This window comes from Piliocolobus tephrosceles, chromosome 8 (genome assembly GCF_002776525.5).
Source record: "Piliocolobus tephrosceles isolate RC106 chromosome 8, ASM277652v3, whole genome shotgun sequence".
NCBI lineage: Eukaryota > Metazoa > Chordata > Mammalia > Primates > Cercopithecidae > Piliocolobus > Piliocolobus tephrosceles.
The window spans coordinates 62,104,843-62,118,786 of NC_045441.1; the positions used below are offsets into that span (position 1 = coordinate 62,104,843).

Below are 13,944 nucleotides of genomic sequence, written 5' to 3' on the forward strand. Positions count from 1 at the left end.
TGTACTTACTTTCACTGTTGTATTTTATCTCTTTATGTGAATTCAAGTTACTGTCTTATATCTTTTAATTTCAACCTAGGGACTCCTTTTGGCATTTCTTATAAGGAAATGAATTTTCTGGAATTTATTGCTAGGCTTGCCAGCAATCAATTGTCCTGGTTTTTGCATGTTTGGAAATGTATTAAATTCACCATCATTTTTGAAGGACACATTTGCTGGACATAGAATACTTGATTGACAGTCTTTTTCTTTCAGCACTTTGATGATGTCATCCCATTGCCTTCTGGCCTACATGGTTTATGATGAGACATAAGTTGTTGATCTTATTGGGGACTTTTGGAGGTGATAAGTTGCTTCTCTTTTGCCGTTTTTAAGATTTTCTATTCATCATTGGATTTCAATGGTTTCATTACGGTGTGTCTAGGTATGGATCTCTGAGTTTATACTAGTTGGAGCACACTGAGCTTCATGAATATGTAGATTAATGTTTTTATTGAATTTTGGAAAATTTCAGCTGTAATTTCTTCAAATATTCTTTCTTCCCTTTTCTCTTTTCTTCTCTGAAACTTGTTATGCATTTGTTGGTACATTTGATCATGTCCTACAGGCATTTGAAACTCTGTTCATTTTTCTTCATTCTCTTTTCTTCCTGGTCTTCAGACTAGATATCTTCAGGTTTGCTGACGTATTCATCGGCCTGCTCACATTTCTATGTACTAAGCCTCTCTAGTAAATTTTTCATTTAAGTTATTGTATTTTTCAAATCCAGAATTTTCTTTGGTTCTTTTATTTTAACAATGTCTGTGTCTTCATTAGTATTCTGTTTATAGAGTCATACATCCTCATACAATCTTTAGACATGGCTTAACTTACTTCTTTAAATTATTAAAAATATCTAGCTTAAAGTTTTGGTCTAGTAAGTCTGACAGCTGAGCTTACTCAGGGACAGTTATTATTGGCTGACTTGTTTTTCCTCTGTTTGGGGCATACTTTCTTGTTTCTTTGCTTGTCTCAAACATTTTTGTGGAAAACTGGACATTTTAAACAAAACAGTATGGCAAAACTAGAAATCATATTCTCACCTCTTTCCAGGATTTGTTTTTGTTCCTTTTTGTTATTGTCATTTTCTTAGTGAATTTTCTGAAATAGTTGTGTAAGATCCGTGTTCTGTGTTTTATATGCTACTGAATTCTTTGCATTGTTAGCTTACTGATCAGTAAATGATTGGATAAATATATATTTTTTAATGCTTAAAACCAGCAGTCCCCTAGCCTTTGCCAAGGGGCTGTGTGTGTGTGCGTGCGTGTGTGTGTGTGTTAGGGCACATTTTAAATATTTAGCCAGGCAGCTGACAACTCTACCTGGACCTCCATTACTTGTTTGAACAAAGCCTCAAAGTCAGCTTTAGATAAGAGCTTAGGAGGCCGGGCACGGTGGCTCAAGCCTGTAATCCCAGCACTTTGGGAGGCCGAGAAGGGCGGATCACAAGGTCAGGAGATCGAGACCATCCTGGCTAACACAGTGAAACCCCGTCTCTACTAAAAAATACAAAAAAAAAAAAAAACTAGCCGGGTGAGGTGGCGGGCGCCTGTAGTCCCAGCTACTCGGGAGGCTGAGGCGGAAGAATGGCCTAAACCTGGGAGGCGGAGCTTGGAGTGAGCTGAGATCCGGCCACTGCACTCCAGCCTGGGCCACAGAGCCAGACTCAGTCTCAAAAAAAAAAAAAAAAAAGATAAGAGCTTAGGGGCTTTTCAGGTCTGTCCTTAGTAGGAACACAAACCTGAGTATGCACATAGCCCTATCATACATGTGGTTTTCTAGATTCTTAGGAATCTGATGTGGCTTTTCTCCTTATGCACATTTCATTCCTCAGTTTTTTCTTTGATGCTTTTGGCTAACCTATTGTTTGCCCCATTGTTATCCACCACCTCAAGCAGCCATAAAGTTAAGTGATCACCATTAATTTTTCACAAAAAATACTTCTAAGAAAAAGGCTTTTCACACTGTATGAAAACCTCATGAAGTCAAATACAGCCTTGCAAGTAAGTTATGCAGGGAAGTACTGGACAGGTTAAATAATAATAATTCTCTAGGATTGAGGCTTTGAAGGAGCTCCAATTCCATTATCCACTCCCCTATCTCCCTATCAGAGGTTGCCAAGTTACTAGTTTATGCTAAGAGTGCAGGCTATTATTTGGTAAGGCTACCATGGACCTAGAAAGGGGAAGATGGAAATATGATGAGTTAAAACACCACAAATCTCTCTGTTCTCACCAAGATTTGGCTGTTTTTGTTTTTTGGTTTTTGTTTTTTTAAACATGCTTCCTGAGTTGTTGGAAGACTGGTTAATTTTCAGAGTTTCTAAACATATCATCCTGACACATTTTACCCATTTTATCTTTGTTTTATGGAGAAAAGAATTTTTGAAAGCTTAGACTGACATTTTGCTGATGTCATTGTGGTAAAATGACTTTGTAATTCCACTTGGCATTACCTACTGAAATTTATTGTGAGAGTAGCCTAGGAGCTGACTGTTTTACTCTTTGTAATACTGTAGTGAAAGAGCAGCCATGTTCAAGGGTGTTCATATAGCATTATTCAAAAGAGCAAAAACCTGGGATCAACTACAATGTCCTGCAGAAGAATAAATAAACAAATTATGATGCAAAGGGAATATTTTATAGCAATGAAAATGAATTAATCATATATGCATATATATTTTTATGAAGTAAAAACATGTTTAAAGTTATTACCAAGAAAAAAGGAATTTTTTTTTTTTTTTTTTTTTACAGAGTCTTGCTCTGTTGCCCAGGCTGGAGTGCAGCAGTGCAATCTTGGCTCACTATAACCTCTGCCTGCTGGGTTCAAGCAAATCTCATGTCTCAGCCTCCCATGTAGCTGGGATTATAGGTGCCTGCCACCACACTTGTCTACATTTTTGTATTTTTAGTGGTCACGGGGTTTTGCCATGTTGGCCAGGCTGGTCTTGAACTCCCATTTTTAGTGGGCACGGGCTTTTGCCATGTTGGCCGGGCTGCTCTTGAACTCCAGACCTCAAGTGATCCACCCGCTTCAGCCTCCCAAAGTGCTGAAATTACAGGCATGAACCACTGTGCTGGGCCATAATTTTAAAAAATATAATAGATTAATGACTATCTGGTTTTAAAATATAGGAATGAGATAAGCACTGAGAGAATTTTAATATTGTGAACAAAATTCAATTCTTAAATTGGATGAGGAGTTCGTGGGTATTTATTTTATTCTAATGTTTTGTTAGGTAAGAATGCAACTTTTTGTCTTTTTGTATATCTCAAATGTTTTATAATAGCAAAAAAGATAAAATTTTGCTTACTTAAAATAGTTTTAGCCCTTTTTTAAAATGTGTATTTGTGCTGTCTGTAAAAGAATGTCCTGATAGAGTGGTTGAAAGAAAACAGAGGATTATTAGATTTACATATTTTATTATTTATTAATCTATCTACAGTATCTTAAAAGGTTACTTAATGTCTTTGAGCCAGTATCCTATACTTACTTCAAGGGTACATTGTGAGAATAATAGTAAATTATATGTAAACTGGCTGTCTATTGAAGGCTCTCAGTGAGTAGCAGTTATTATTAGCAACATGATATCGTAATACACACTCAAACTCATATTCATTCAGTATACACTCAAATTCATCCATCATTCAGATAATCAGGTGTTTAGGATATTTTTGTTTTTGTTTGTTTTGATAAATATGTCCAGAAGCTAAAAGCAATTTTGACTATTTTTATGAAGACATGGTAGCATTGTCAAAAGAACATCAAAGTGAATCTTTATATTAAATTTTGGTAAGTATCAATCCTTTTCTATTTATGATTAAAAAATGTTCACCTTTTAGAGTTATTTCTATGTCTTTGACATACTTTCTAAAATGTCCTGTAAAACAATAAAACCATTTTGAGATAATTATTCTTCCAATTATGATTTCCAATATACCAAACATTACAACAATTTCAGAATATTTTTGTTCCTTTGTAATAGAATCTGAGAAATAGCCAATTTGAGCATCTGTATATTTGAGGAATTCCTTCTTATGTATTTTTAAAAACGTATTGTTTAAAAACTTGGAAAGCCTGAAAGTCCCCATGATTTTCACAGAACTCCACTGAGCATGTCTATTCTGTGCCAAAAAATATACCAATTTGCTGATATAGTTTGCTGCCCATGTTCTATTTAAGCATTAACATGAAACCCACCCTCTGTGCCTGGTTCATTCTAATTCCTTCAGCTCCTCAATATCCCCCAGGGGAAGAAAGGAAAGGACCTATCAAAAGTTTGGAGATTAGCCATGGTCAAGTTCAGCATCAAACAAAATTTCCAAGTCATACAATTTTTTCTTAGGCATTTTCTTTTTTTGTGCACATTTCTTATATTTTAGGTCCTCATCTTCTATGAACTCAGAGACCGCCTCTAACTAGCTCTCATCTCTCATTTCCACGCTATATCCAGGCCCATTGTATTTGAAATAAAGCTCTTAATTTTATTCTGCTTTCCAAGAAAAAGTAGTGCAATCTCATACAATGTGGTATTGTAACATGCCAATGTTATTTAATTAAATATTGATTTACTGGGAGAATGGGATAAAATATGTGAGAACTGAATGTATATGCAGAAAAATGAATAATAAAATGCTCAAGTCTTTTCTTTTCACATTTCTAATTACTTACCAGTGTCCTTGAATAAGCTTCCCTATTTTCTTCCAGGTTCTGAATGAATTGAATCCACACACTATGAGTAATAATGCTCCTAGCCTGCAGGTATATCAGCCCCATCATATTGGAGTCTGGGACAAGTAGGCACTGGGTAGTTTTTGCGGTTGTTGAATAGGGGTCCATAAACATGGCTCTCTACCTCAGTTACACATGTTCTTTACTATGGCTCCAAATCATTTGTGAGTTCTACTTTTCCCCCATGGCATCTCTGTAGGCCTACCCAAATTATTAGCAACCCAGGGCTTCAGTCTCTTGACCTGTCAGCATAGTACCAGTGCCTCCGTTATGATTCCACCTATCTTGGACTTCTACTTTGGACTTGGCAATCAGAGAGAATTAACCTAGCTGCACAATCTGGAATGTTCATCAAAGCAAATTGAAATTTCAGAATATCTACTATTTGGGATGCCACAGTATGTATAATTGAGATTCTTATCCACTTTTCATTTGCAAATAGCTCAAAATGCCAGTGCTATGGATGACCTTCAGTATTATCAATTCCACCTAGATGATTGTGCAGAACAAGAAATTGAGCCCCAGAAAAGTTACAGATTTGCCACAAATGACACACTATTTAAGTGGCAGAACCTGGACTAAGATTTCTTGATTCTTAGGCTGGTTCCTCTTTTGTTTTTTTTTTTTTTTTTTAATTGTTTTCTTTTCTTTTTAAACCATGCTTGTTGATTCCTTAACCAGAGGAAGAGAAGACATTTGTACAAATCCTTGTTCTTAATATAAACACCTGATGTTACTACAGCTGGTGGTCAGCATGCCCATACTATGTGTTGTTGACACATTGTTTGTAACTGGCTATTTTAAATGGATAACTTCTAAACATGGAATTATGTTTTTATTCAACTATCTTCATGCATATATTTGGCAATTCTGCACACAGTGAAGCTAATAATGATGCTTCTGATGACTGAAACATGTGGGCATTCTACTTGAGAAGGTTTCTGAATTATTGCTTAAACTTACACAAACTTAAAACAATTAGAAATTGTGAATGCTAACACAATTATCTTTGTTAGCAAAGAGCTGTGCCAGCATAATCTTTAAAATTATAATATTGTGGCCTGGCTGATTTCTGCTATTTGGATTCTTTTTAAAATAAGATGTTTAAATTTTCTTTTAAAGTGTCAATTTATTGCAGTAGTGCAAGTACAACACAAGCACTCAGATAGGAAGAATTTTTCCTCAGGTTCTACTGGGAGACAGCCAAAACCTCTCCACAGGCTGATTCCTTTCCTCTTTTTATTTGCTCGTTTTCAGAGGTAAAGACTGAAGAGTAAGCACCACATTAATGACCCCATATATGCCGTGAGATGAGCAATGTCCTAATACCACTTATGTCAAATATATACAGGCACATCTACTTTTTAAATAGCGCCCACCCTATCAAAATTATATTTCCATAGGCTGTCTTCAAAGAATTCGAGCAAAGACTTCTTGGACAAACGCTACGTTGTAAAGTGCACATTCCTACTCTACATTTTTAATCGCAACTGGAAGAGTCCCATGTAATTGAATAAAAATTCATTAAACATAAAGAAAAGTAATCCTAATTACATTTTATCTTGGATTAACAAAGCTCACAGTGCATATGTTTTTGGTCGTAATGTATTTCCCTAAGCCCCACAATTGCTAAAAATACTGAATCAATCACCACCCAGATTGCGTCATGAAGTGTGTGAACTAGTGCATTAAAAGGCCGTGTTAGCACCAACAAAGTTTATTGGGGTAACTGTATTCAAGACGCACATGGCATACCTTTAAATAGTACTGTTAAAATACCAAATAAAATGTCAACGTCTGTCAGGTCTCTGGCTTTTATAAATTGTTTAGACTGGGAAACGCTGGGGTTTTGACATTGTTCTTTTCATATGATGTAGAAAAGAAGAGACCATAAAAAGAAAAGAACAATAAAGCATAGCTCATTTTTTAAGTTCTTTCATGGAAAACACACTCTGGATCATTACCCTTCTAATCAACAATTTCCTTCTTCCTCCCAATCCTTCCCGTCTGGTATTTACCTTTCTTTGCCTCCCTCTCTCTGGGTGGTATTCTGAGCTTATACACACTACTCAGTAATCATATTTTTTAAATCACTTCAAAAGAGAATCCCAGGATGGCATGACAGATATGTATATACGAAGGGTATTTTTAACCTGAACCATAGCTTTACTTATGATCTCTATGCTCTTAAATGCACACCGGTGGGCCCTGACTGCAGCGTTCTCAGAAAGAAGAAGGCCCTGTGAGCAGGATGAGCTACTCCCTGCCTGCAGACGAGTTATTATCACACCTTACTGGCCATGTCTGCCCTCTTCCTTGTGCCCTTCCTTTTATTACCACACCACACTCCCCACAATTCCCATACAACAACATCTCTGTTTCAGCTTCTCCTCTGGGTTTCCCACACTTAATGCAACCCAGACCTCACCTTCAGCTCTCCTGAGGCCACTTTGGAAGCCAGCTCGATGACACAGCCAACAGCCATGCGTGCAGCACCGGACGAGTGCAGCTCATTCCAAATGGTGTCACTGTCCACCTGAGCAAACAGTCAGCAGAGTCCGAAGACAGAAGAAGAAAGTGAAAGAGAAGGAAGAGATGAAAGGGGGAAAGAGGGGAAGAGGTCGCGGGGGAAGAGGGACAGAGAGAGAAAGCAAATCTGTGAGGAAGGGCTGGCAGGGTAACAGCCTATGTACAATAACATTTGTCTTCCGTCTTGGCCAGCTGAAAAGGCCTTCTGACATGGCTTTGCTTATACTTTTTCTCTACACTGACTTCTCCAATGGAAACACATTCCTGCCATGCCTCACTGCCATTCTCTGTTTAGATTTCTCATTACAAACAGCATTACATAGGCCGGATCTGGCTTAGTTACAGGCCTGCTAGAAACCAGGCCCCAGTAGTAGATAGAGTAAAAACTAAGAGCACTTAGTTATACATAAAAATCGAATTTGCAAGTGCTAGAGGGGGAAAATGCAAATACCCTTCTGACTGCAGGTTTACAGGGAGCCAAAGACAATTATTAGGCAGGTAGCAGCAGCAGTCAGGGAATGAAAGTAGCAACCGCAAGTCAGGTTCTTCAACTAAATGGAAGGAGGGTGTGGTCCTCACACTTAAAACATTAATAGCAAATTGCAAGGAAAAATTTGATGTTCAAAGTATAAGCTTAAGATTTCTAACTTTCAGTACAATTTGTCAGCTTGTTTCAGTTCAAACTGGTATTGTTAAAATTGGATAGGCTAGTAAAATATATGGTTGCTTATCTACTAGAGAACATCATTATCAAAACAAAGCATGTATTTCCCTTTATAAAATGCTGTTTATCCTTTTTCAGGCATGCAATGAAAACACATAATAATGTATACATGAAAAGAACAACAATAGTGGTTTACAATGATCATATATGTGATATTTTTTAATGTATAAAATACTTCATAACATAAAAAAAAACAGTATCCGATGGTAGAAATCTCTAATTTTAGGACGCATAAGTTACTTGAAACACCAGGAAATAGAATACAAAGTTTGTGATGTAAATAGCAAGACTTCCCAAATGGATCAAAGGGGAGAAATTCTGCATAAAACAAAGCTTTTTTTCTTTTTATAATAGAGAACTAAATGCAAGAGGCCTAATCACATGGAACAAATACAATAAATAATAACAACACATATTCACAGTGTACTAAGCAGTTTTCTAAGAATTTTCACATGCCTTTTTCTCATGAGGTTCTTACAGATTTAAATGCTATCAAGAACAATGAATACATAAAAAATAAATGAGAACAGTAAATAAGTGCATACATAAAAAAAGAAAATTAAGATCCTATAAATAGCAGTATAGTAGTGAAGTTTCTGGAATCAAACTGGTGGGGTAAAATCATGGCTTCATCATCAAAACCTGAGTGATGTTGGGGAATTAATTAATTAATGGATCTCTGCCTTGGTTCCTTTATCTGTGAAAATACCAACTTTTTAAAGTACCATCTGCATACGATTGTAGTGACGATTAAATGAGTAAGTGGTAAGCAAAAGCTAGCTACTACCATTTCAGCTACTGTTATACCTGTTTTGTAAAGCCTGGCACATAGTAGAGGCCTACGTGTTGACTGAATGAGTACACTGTGGCTTAGAGAGGCTACTCTGAAGACCACAGGACCCTCACGCAGAACTCTGACCCTGTCAGCACATGCCTTTCCATCACCCCCCTCAAGAAACCCATGCTTTCTAGGAGGTAGCATCCCCTATCATAGTCGATACCATCATGGTCTACACTATCAGCTAAAGAGTGAAAGAATCATTCAAATGGACACTGAGACCGAATCATTTGCCCTCTAAATTGAAGGTTTTATTATTTTACTGAACCAATATAAATAAGTAGTTGTTTAAGCTTTGTGTAGATATATTCTTAAGGAAGATGACTGCACAAATTGAAAAATAAAAATCATTATTTACCATGTATTATATAGGTTTTAGTCAGCTTTCCCGCCATTACAGAACTACTAGTACCAAAGAAAAGCCTGCATTAATCAGAATTTAAATTACTGGGGAAGCAAGCAAACAAATAAAATAAATACATTCCAAAAGACTTATTCAGTGACTCAAGAACCATGTAAAATTCCTAACCCCTTTTTACTCAACTTTTGGAGTACATCATAAGCTTTGTTTCTTTCTTCATTTCTTAAAGCAGTAGCAAATTTCCTTCCAAAAAATTATAAATACTGAACTTGATTAGAAAAACATTCCAGCAGCAGAGAGCACTGTCTCTTTGACCATACTAAAGGGCACTAGGTAGCCACAAATATCTTTGATATCCATATATCTGTCCATACCTTTCTATCTGCCTAAGATGTTTGTGACTTTAATTTTGGTGTCTAAACTTCTACTAATAATGGTCATTTCGTTTTAATTCAGTTAACATTCGTTGAGTACCTACTGTGAGTTGCCAGGTGGGGGTTACTTTTATAATAAAGCTACGTTTACTGATCATAAAGTATGTTGAGCACATAGGTGGATGATGGATATATTGACTCATAACCAATGTTTAGGCTTATCCCTAAAGAAGCTCTCTTTAGGAATCTATGATATCTATCATCCATTAATTTACTTATATTTAAACAAAAACAATATTTATCTCAATACCACTTCAACCAATGTTTTGCTTACATTTAGTTTATAACTAAATGGTAATGGTCAAGTTTTGTGGGTTATAATATGTTCATAAATGGGTAATTGTACTTAATTCTGAATGTACAAACAGGTTTGTTTTGTCGATTCCGGCTGCCATAACAAAATACCATGGGTTGTGTAGCTTAAACAAAAGAAATTTTATTTCTCACAATTCAGGAGGCTTTGAAGTTCAACATCAAGGTGCCAACCCATTTGGTGACTGGTGAGGACTGTCCTCTTGGCTTGCAGATGGCCACCTTTCTGCTACATCCTCACATGGCCTTTCCTTGTACTAAAGTTCCCTCCATTTAAGGATATCAATCCTATTGGATTAGCACACACCACTCTTATGACCTAATTTAATCAATTTAATCTTAATTACTTTCTAAACGTAGTCAAATATAATCAGATTAGCGATTTGAGCTTCAGTACATAAATGTTGAGGGCACACTCTTCAGCTCATAGTAAGATGAAATCACAAAAGCTTGTTCATAAGTCAAATTACAAGCATACTTTCTTAAGGCATGATGTTCCAAATGGGGTTCAGGGCCAAATTAGCTGCCAAAGGCTAACCACGGTATTTTCCATGTTACAGTTTCATTAAAACTTCAGTGATAAAACAGGATGCATAACTTACAAATTCTGCTATAATCTGTGTCACTAGAAGAACATCCATATCCACTTTCCAACATTCTCAATGGCAAAAAGTATTTTTCCTCCCTCTATGTCCCTCTCATTGGTTGGCAGTCTCTCCAACCAATTTCCCTATATTAGTGATAGCATCAAGAGGGCCACTTCCTTAAGAAAGCTCTGATTTTAACTGCTGAAGAACATCTTGACAGTAGGAAAAAACTCTGGGTAAGAGAAGACAGTTGAGTTCATAGATTGATAGTGGTTCCTGGCATAGAATAAGACATTTTGGAGCTGGAGGGGAAGAAAAAAGGAAAAGAAGGATTTGCTTGAAATAGATACAGATATGCAGAATTAAGGGGCTGAAATGGCAATGCAATAATGGTGAAAGTAGAGACCAGAAGGGTTTGGAACTATAAGAAGACAGGTACCCTCACATTTGGAAGTTGAAGGATAGTGGCATAGAGTTGGCTCTGGAAATGGAAAAATAATGCAAGACATAATAGATGAGGCTGGAAAATAAAGGAATGACAGTGGAGCAGGGAGCCACCCTCAACACAGTGGCCTACTACTAAGGGCTTGCTAAAGTTGAGAAAACATGCAAGGCACTTGGACACAGGAAGGGGAGCATCACACACTGGGTCCCATTGTGGGGAGGGGGCAGGGGGAAGGGATAGCATTAGGAGGTATACCTAATGTAAATGATGAGTTAATGGGTGCAGCACATATCGTATACATATGTAACGAACCTGCATGTTGTGCACATGTACCCTAGAACTTAAAGTATAATAGTAATAAAAAAAAGAACTACTATATTCTGAAAAAATGTGCTTTGTCATTTTTCTTTCCATGCACATAAATTCCCCTTTGTCTCTCCAACAACTTATTCTTTTTCCCAGTGAGAGAGAGATAGGGAGAAAGAGAGAGAGAGAAACTTTCTGTGTGTGTGCATGTGTGTGTGTGTGTGTGTGCAATAAGGAGTAATAGTACATGAGCTGAAAGGGAGATTAGGATGGATATAGAAGAAAGGTAAAGAAAATGATGATCAAAATAGGATTTTGCTTCAATATACATAAAAATACAGATTTTGTGGTGAGGATGATATTTTCCCAAATTCCTTTTCGTATCAAGAACTGAACCTGGCTGTCTTGGATCATGGTCCTGTGTTAGTGACAGTATCAAAAGAATATGATTATTTCTTCCCTGAATGATTCAGAGTAGAGACCCCTTCTACCTGTGACAACCAGGCATTCTTGTTGATTAGGGAAGATATAGAATGCATTGAGTGGAAGGAAAATCCAAAATCCACCTCTTCTGGTCCTGAGAGAATGGAGAAAGCTGGACTCAAGAGGTGCAGCAGAAACAAGGAACACAGAAAGCGATATGTGAGAAAATGAGAGAAAAATGTTTCAGGTAAGTCGACAAAATGGTCGATGAGCCTTCACTTTGGTTGATATTTGGGTCTTTGTTTTTCCAGACAGAGTCTCGTTCTGTCATCCAGGCTGGAGTGCAGTAGCTTGATCTTGGCTCACTGCAACCTCTGCTTCCTGAGTTCAAGCCATTCTTCCACTTCAGCCTCCCAAGTAGACAGGATTTCAGGCACCCGCCACCACATCAAACTAATTTTTGTATTTTTAGTAGAGATGGGGTTTCACCATGTTGGCCAGGCTAGTCTTGAACTCCTGACCTCAGGTGATCCGTCCGCCTCAGCCTCCCAAAGTGCTGGGATTACAGGTGTGAACCACCGCGTTCAGTCAATATTTGGGACTTTTTGAAGTCATGTCTACACTAAACTGTGGGCACCATACAATAAAGTCTGCAGAGTGGTGTGGAAAACTAATGGAATATTAGACTACAGCATTCCTGAGATGCTCTTGCTTCCTATGTAGTGCAGCTGGAAGCCTCAAGTTCTCACCATCCTCCAAGGGGTATGATATGGGAGAGCCCATGAAATGGTTTAACTATGGGTGGAGCCAAATGGAGTCAACAGAGGGGTTCAGGGGAACCCCAGTACCAATGTGAGCCAAAAGGGTGCTACTGCCAAGCTCCAGCTGGCAGAGAAATCAGTAATCAGCAGTTAATCTGTTGCCAACCTCAGCTTCAAATTCTGGGAGATCAGGAATAGTCAGATGGTGCAGAGAGGTTGCCATGGAACCCTGAGTGTTCAGAGGACAGCATGAGGATCCAGGTACCCCTTCAGGTCTCCATCCCTCCCTCAGGTGCCCAAATGCCGTCTTCAAAGCGGAATCTGAGAGGCTAAGCAATTACCTAAAGATATTAAGTCCAATAATAAGGTGATCTTGAACAGACAGTATTTCTAAACTGAAAGGAAGTTATCAAACTGGAAGAGGCTGATATATTAGTAATTGTGGAGAGAACCACTATAATTGGGAAAAAAAGAAATAACATATTCATCACACAGTTGAGGGAGCATGGGAAATATTGTGTCCCATTTATTTCTAAGGTCAGGAATTTATTTTGCCAAATGGCAGGGGGCAAAATCTAGCCAGGACTCTGGGCAGAAGTCTCTAAGGATATGTTGTACACATGGGCTAGTGAGGTTTAAATTATATTTTACAGTATGGCAATACCTAAAGATTCCTACTTTCAGATTCCTCGGGAATCTGTACCAAGCCTTGCTTTATGTGCCATTCTAAAAAACAGTATGCGTTTAACTTTCAAATGTTTCAATGATGTAACTAATGTACAAAGCATGAAGGGACTTTAGTAGTCTGCTGAGAAATAGGTCCACAGAGGCCTTGTTTTATTGCCAGAATTAAAATCTATCAGTCTTCAAATAGGCGTCCCAAAGTTCAACTCACTTTATAAATATGTAGGAGAGTCTGGACCTAACATACATCCAAAACTGGGGTTGAGAAGTGTAAGTGAAGCTAGTCCACAAAATATCTTTCTGTGTGAAGAAACAAACACACTCGGTGAGATACGGCAGAATCCCGCTTTAGGGTGAGAGTCACAGGAGCTTGGCCCATAAGAAAGATTTAGTCATTAGAGGAGGAGGCACAATCTGAAGTAGCACAGAGTCTCTTACTGAGATTCTCTCCCAACCCACACACCCAGAGTCCTGTAGGTTTAATAGGGTAGAAAGGGGTTGAGAGACACAGAAGATTGTTAGTAATAAAATATGCAAAACATTTTAAACCCTCTAAAAACACGAGAATTAAGTAGAACATTTTGGTATCAATTTTAAAAATTACGATCTTAAAAGAGGGAAGGAAGCACATTTTCTGTTTCTCTATAAACCTCAGAGAATCCTGAGCACTTGGTAATGTGAAGACCCCAGAATCTTGGTAATGTGCATCAGCAGGGGCCAGCAGAACTCACTGGTAACAAAGAAAAGAGAAGGAAGGAGGGAGGGAGGGA

The 13,944-nt window shown here is 37.7% G+C and overlaps 1 protein-coding gene across 1 annotated transcript in view; it reads right to left on the reverse strand.

Moving 5' to 3' along the window:
* HDAC9 (histone deacetylase 9) overlaps positions 1 to 13,944 on the reverse strand; it is a 679,750-nt gene that overhangs the window by 155,922 nt on the left and 509,884 nt on the right. The window contains exon 17 of the mRNA XM_023215947.1: positions 7,199 to 7,306. Within this exon, the coding sequence (XP_023071715.1) occupies positions 7,199 to 7,306 (108 nt within the window). The remainder of the gene's footprint in view (positions 1 to 7,198; positions 7,307 to 13,944) is intronic.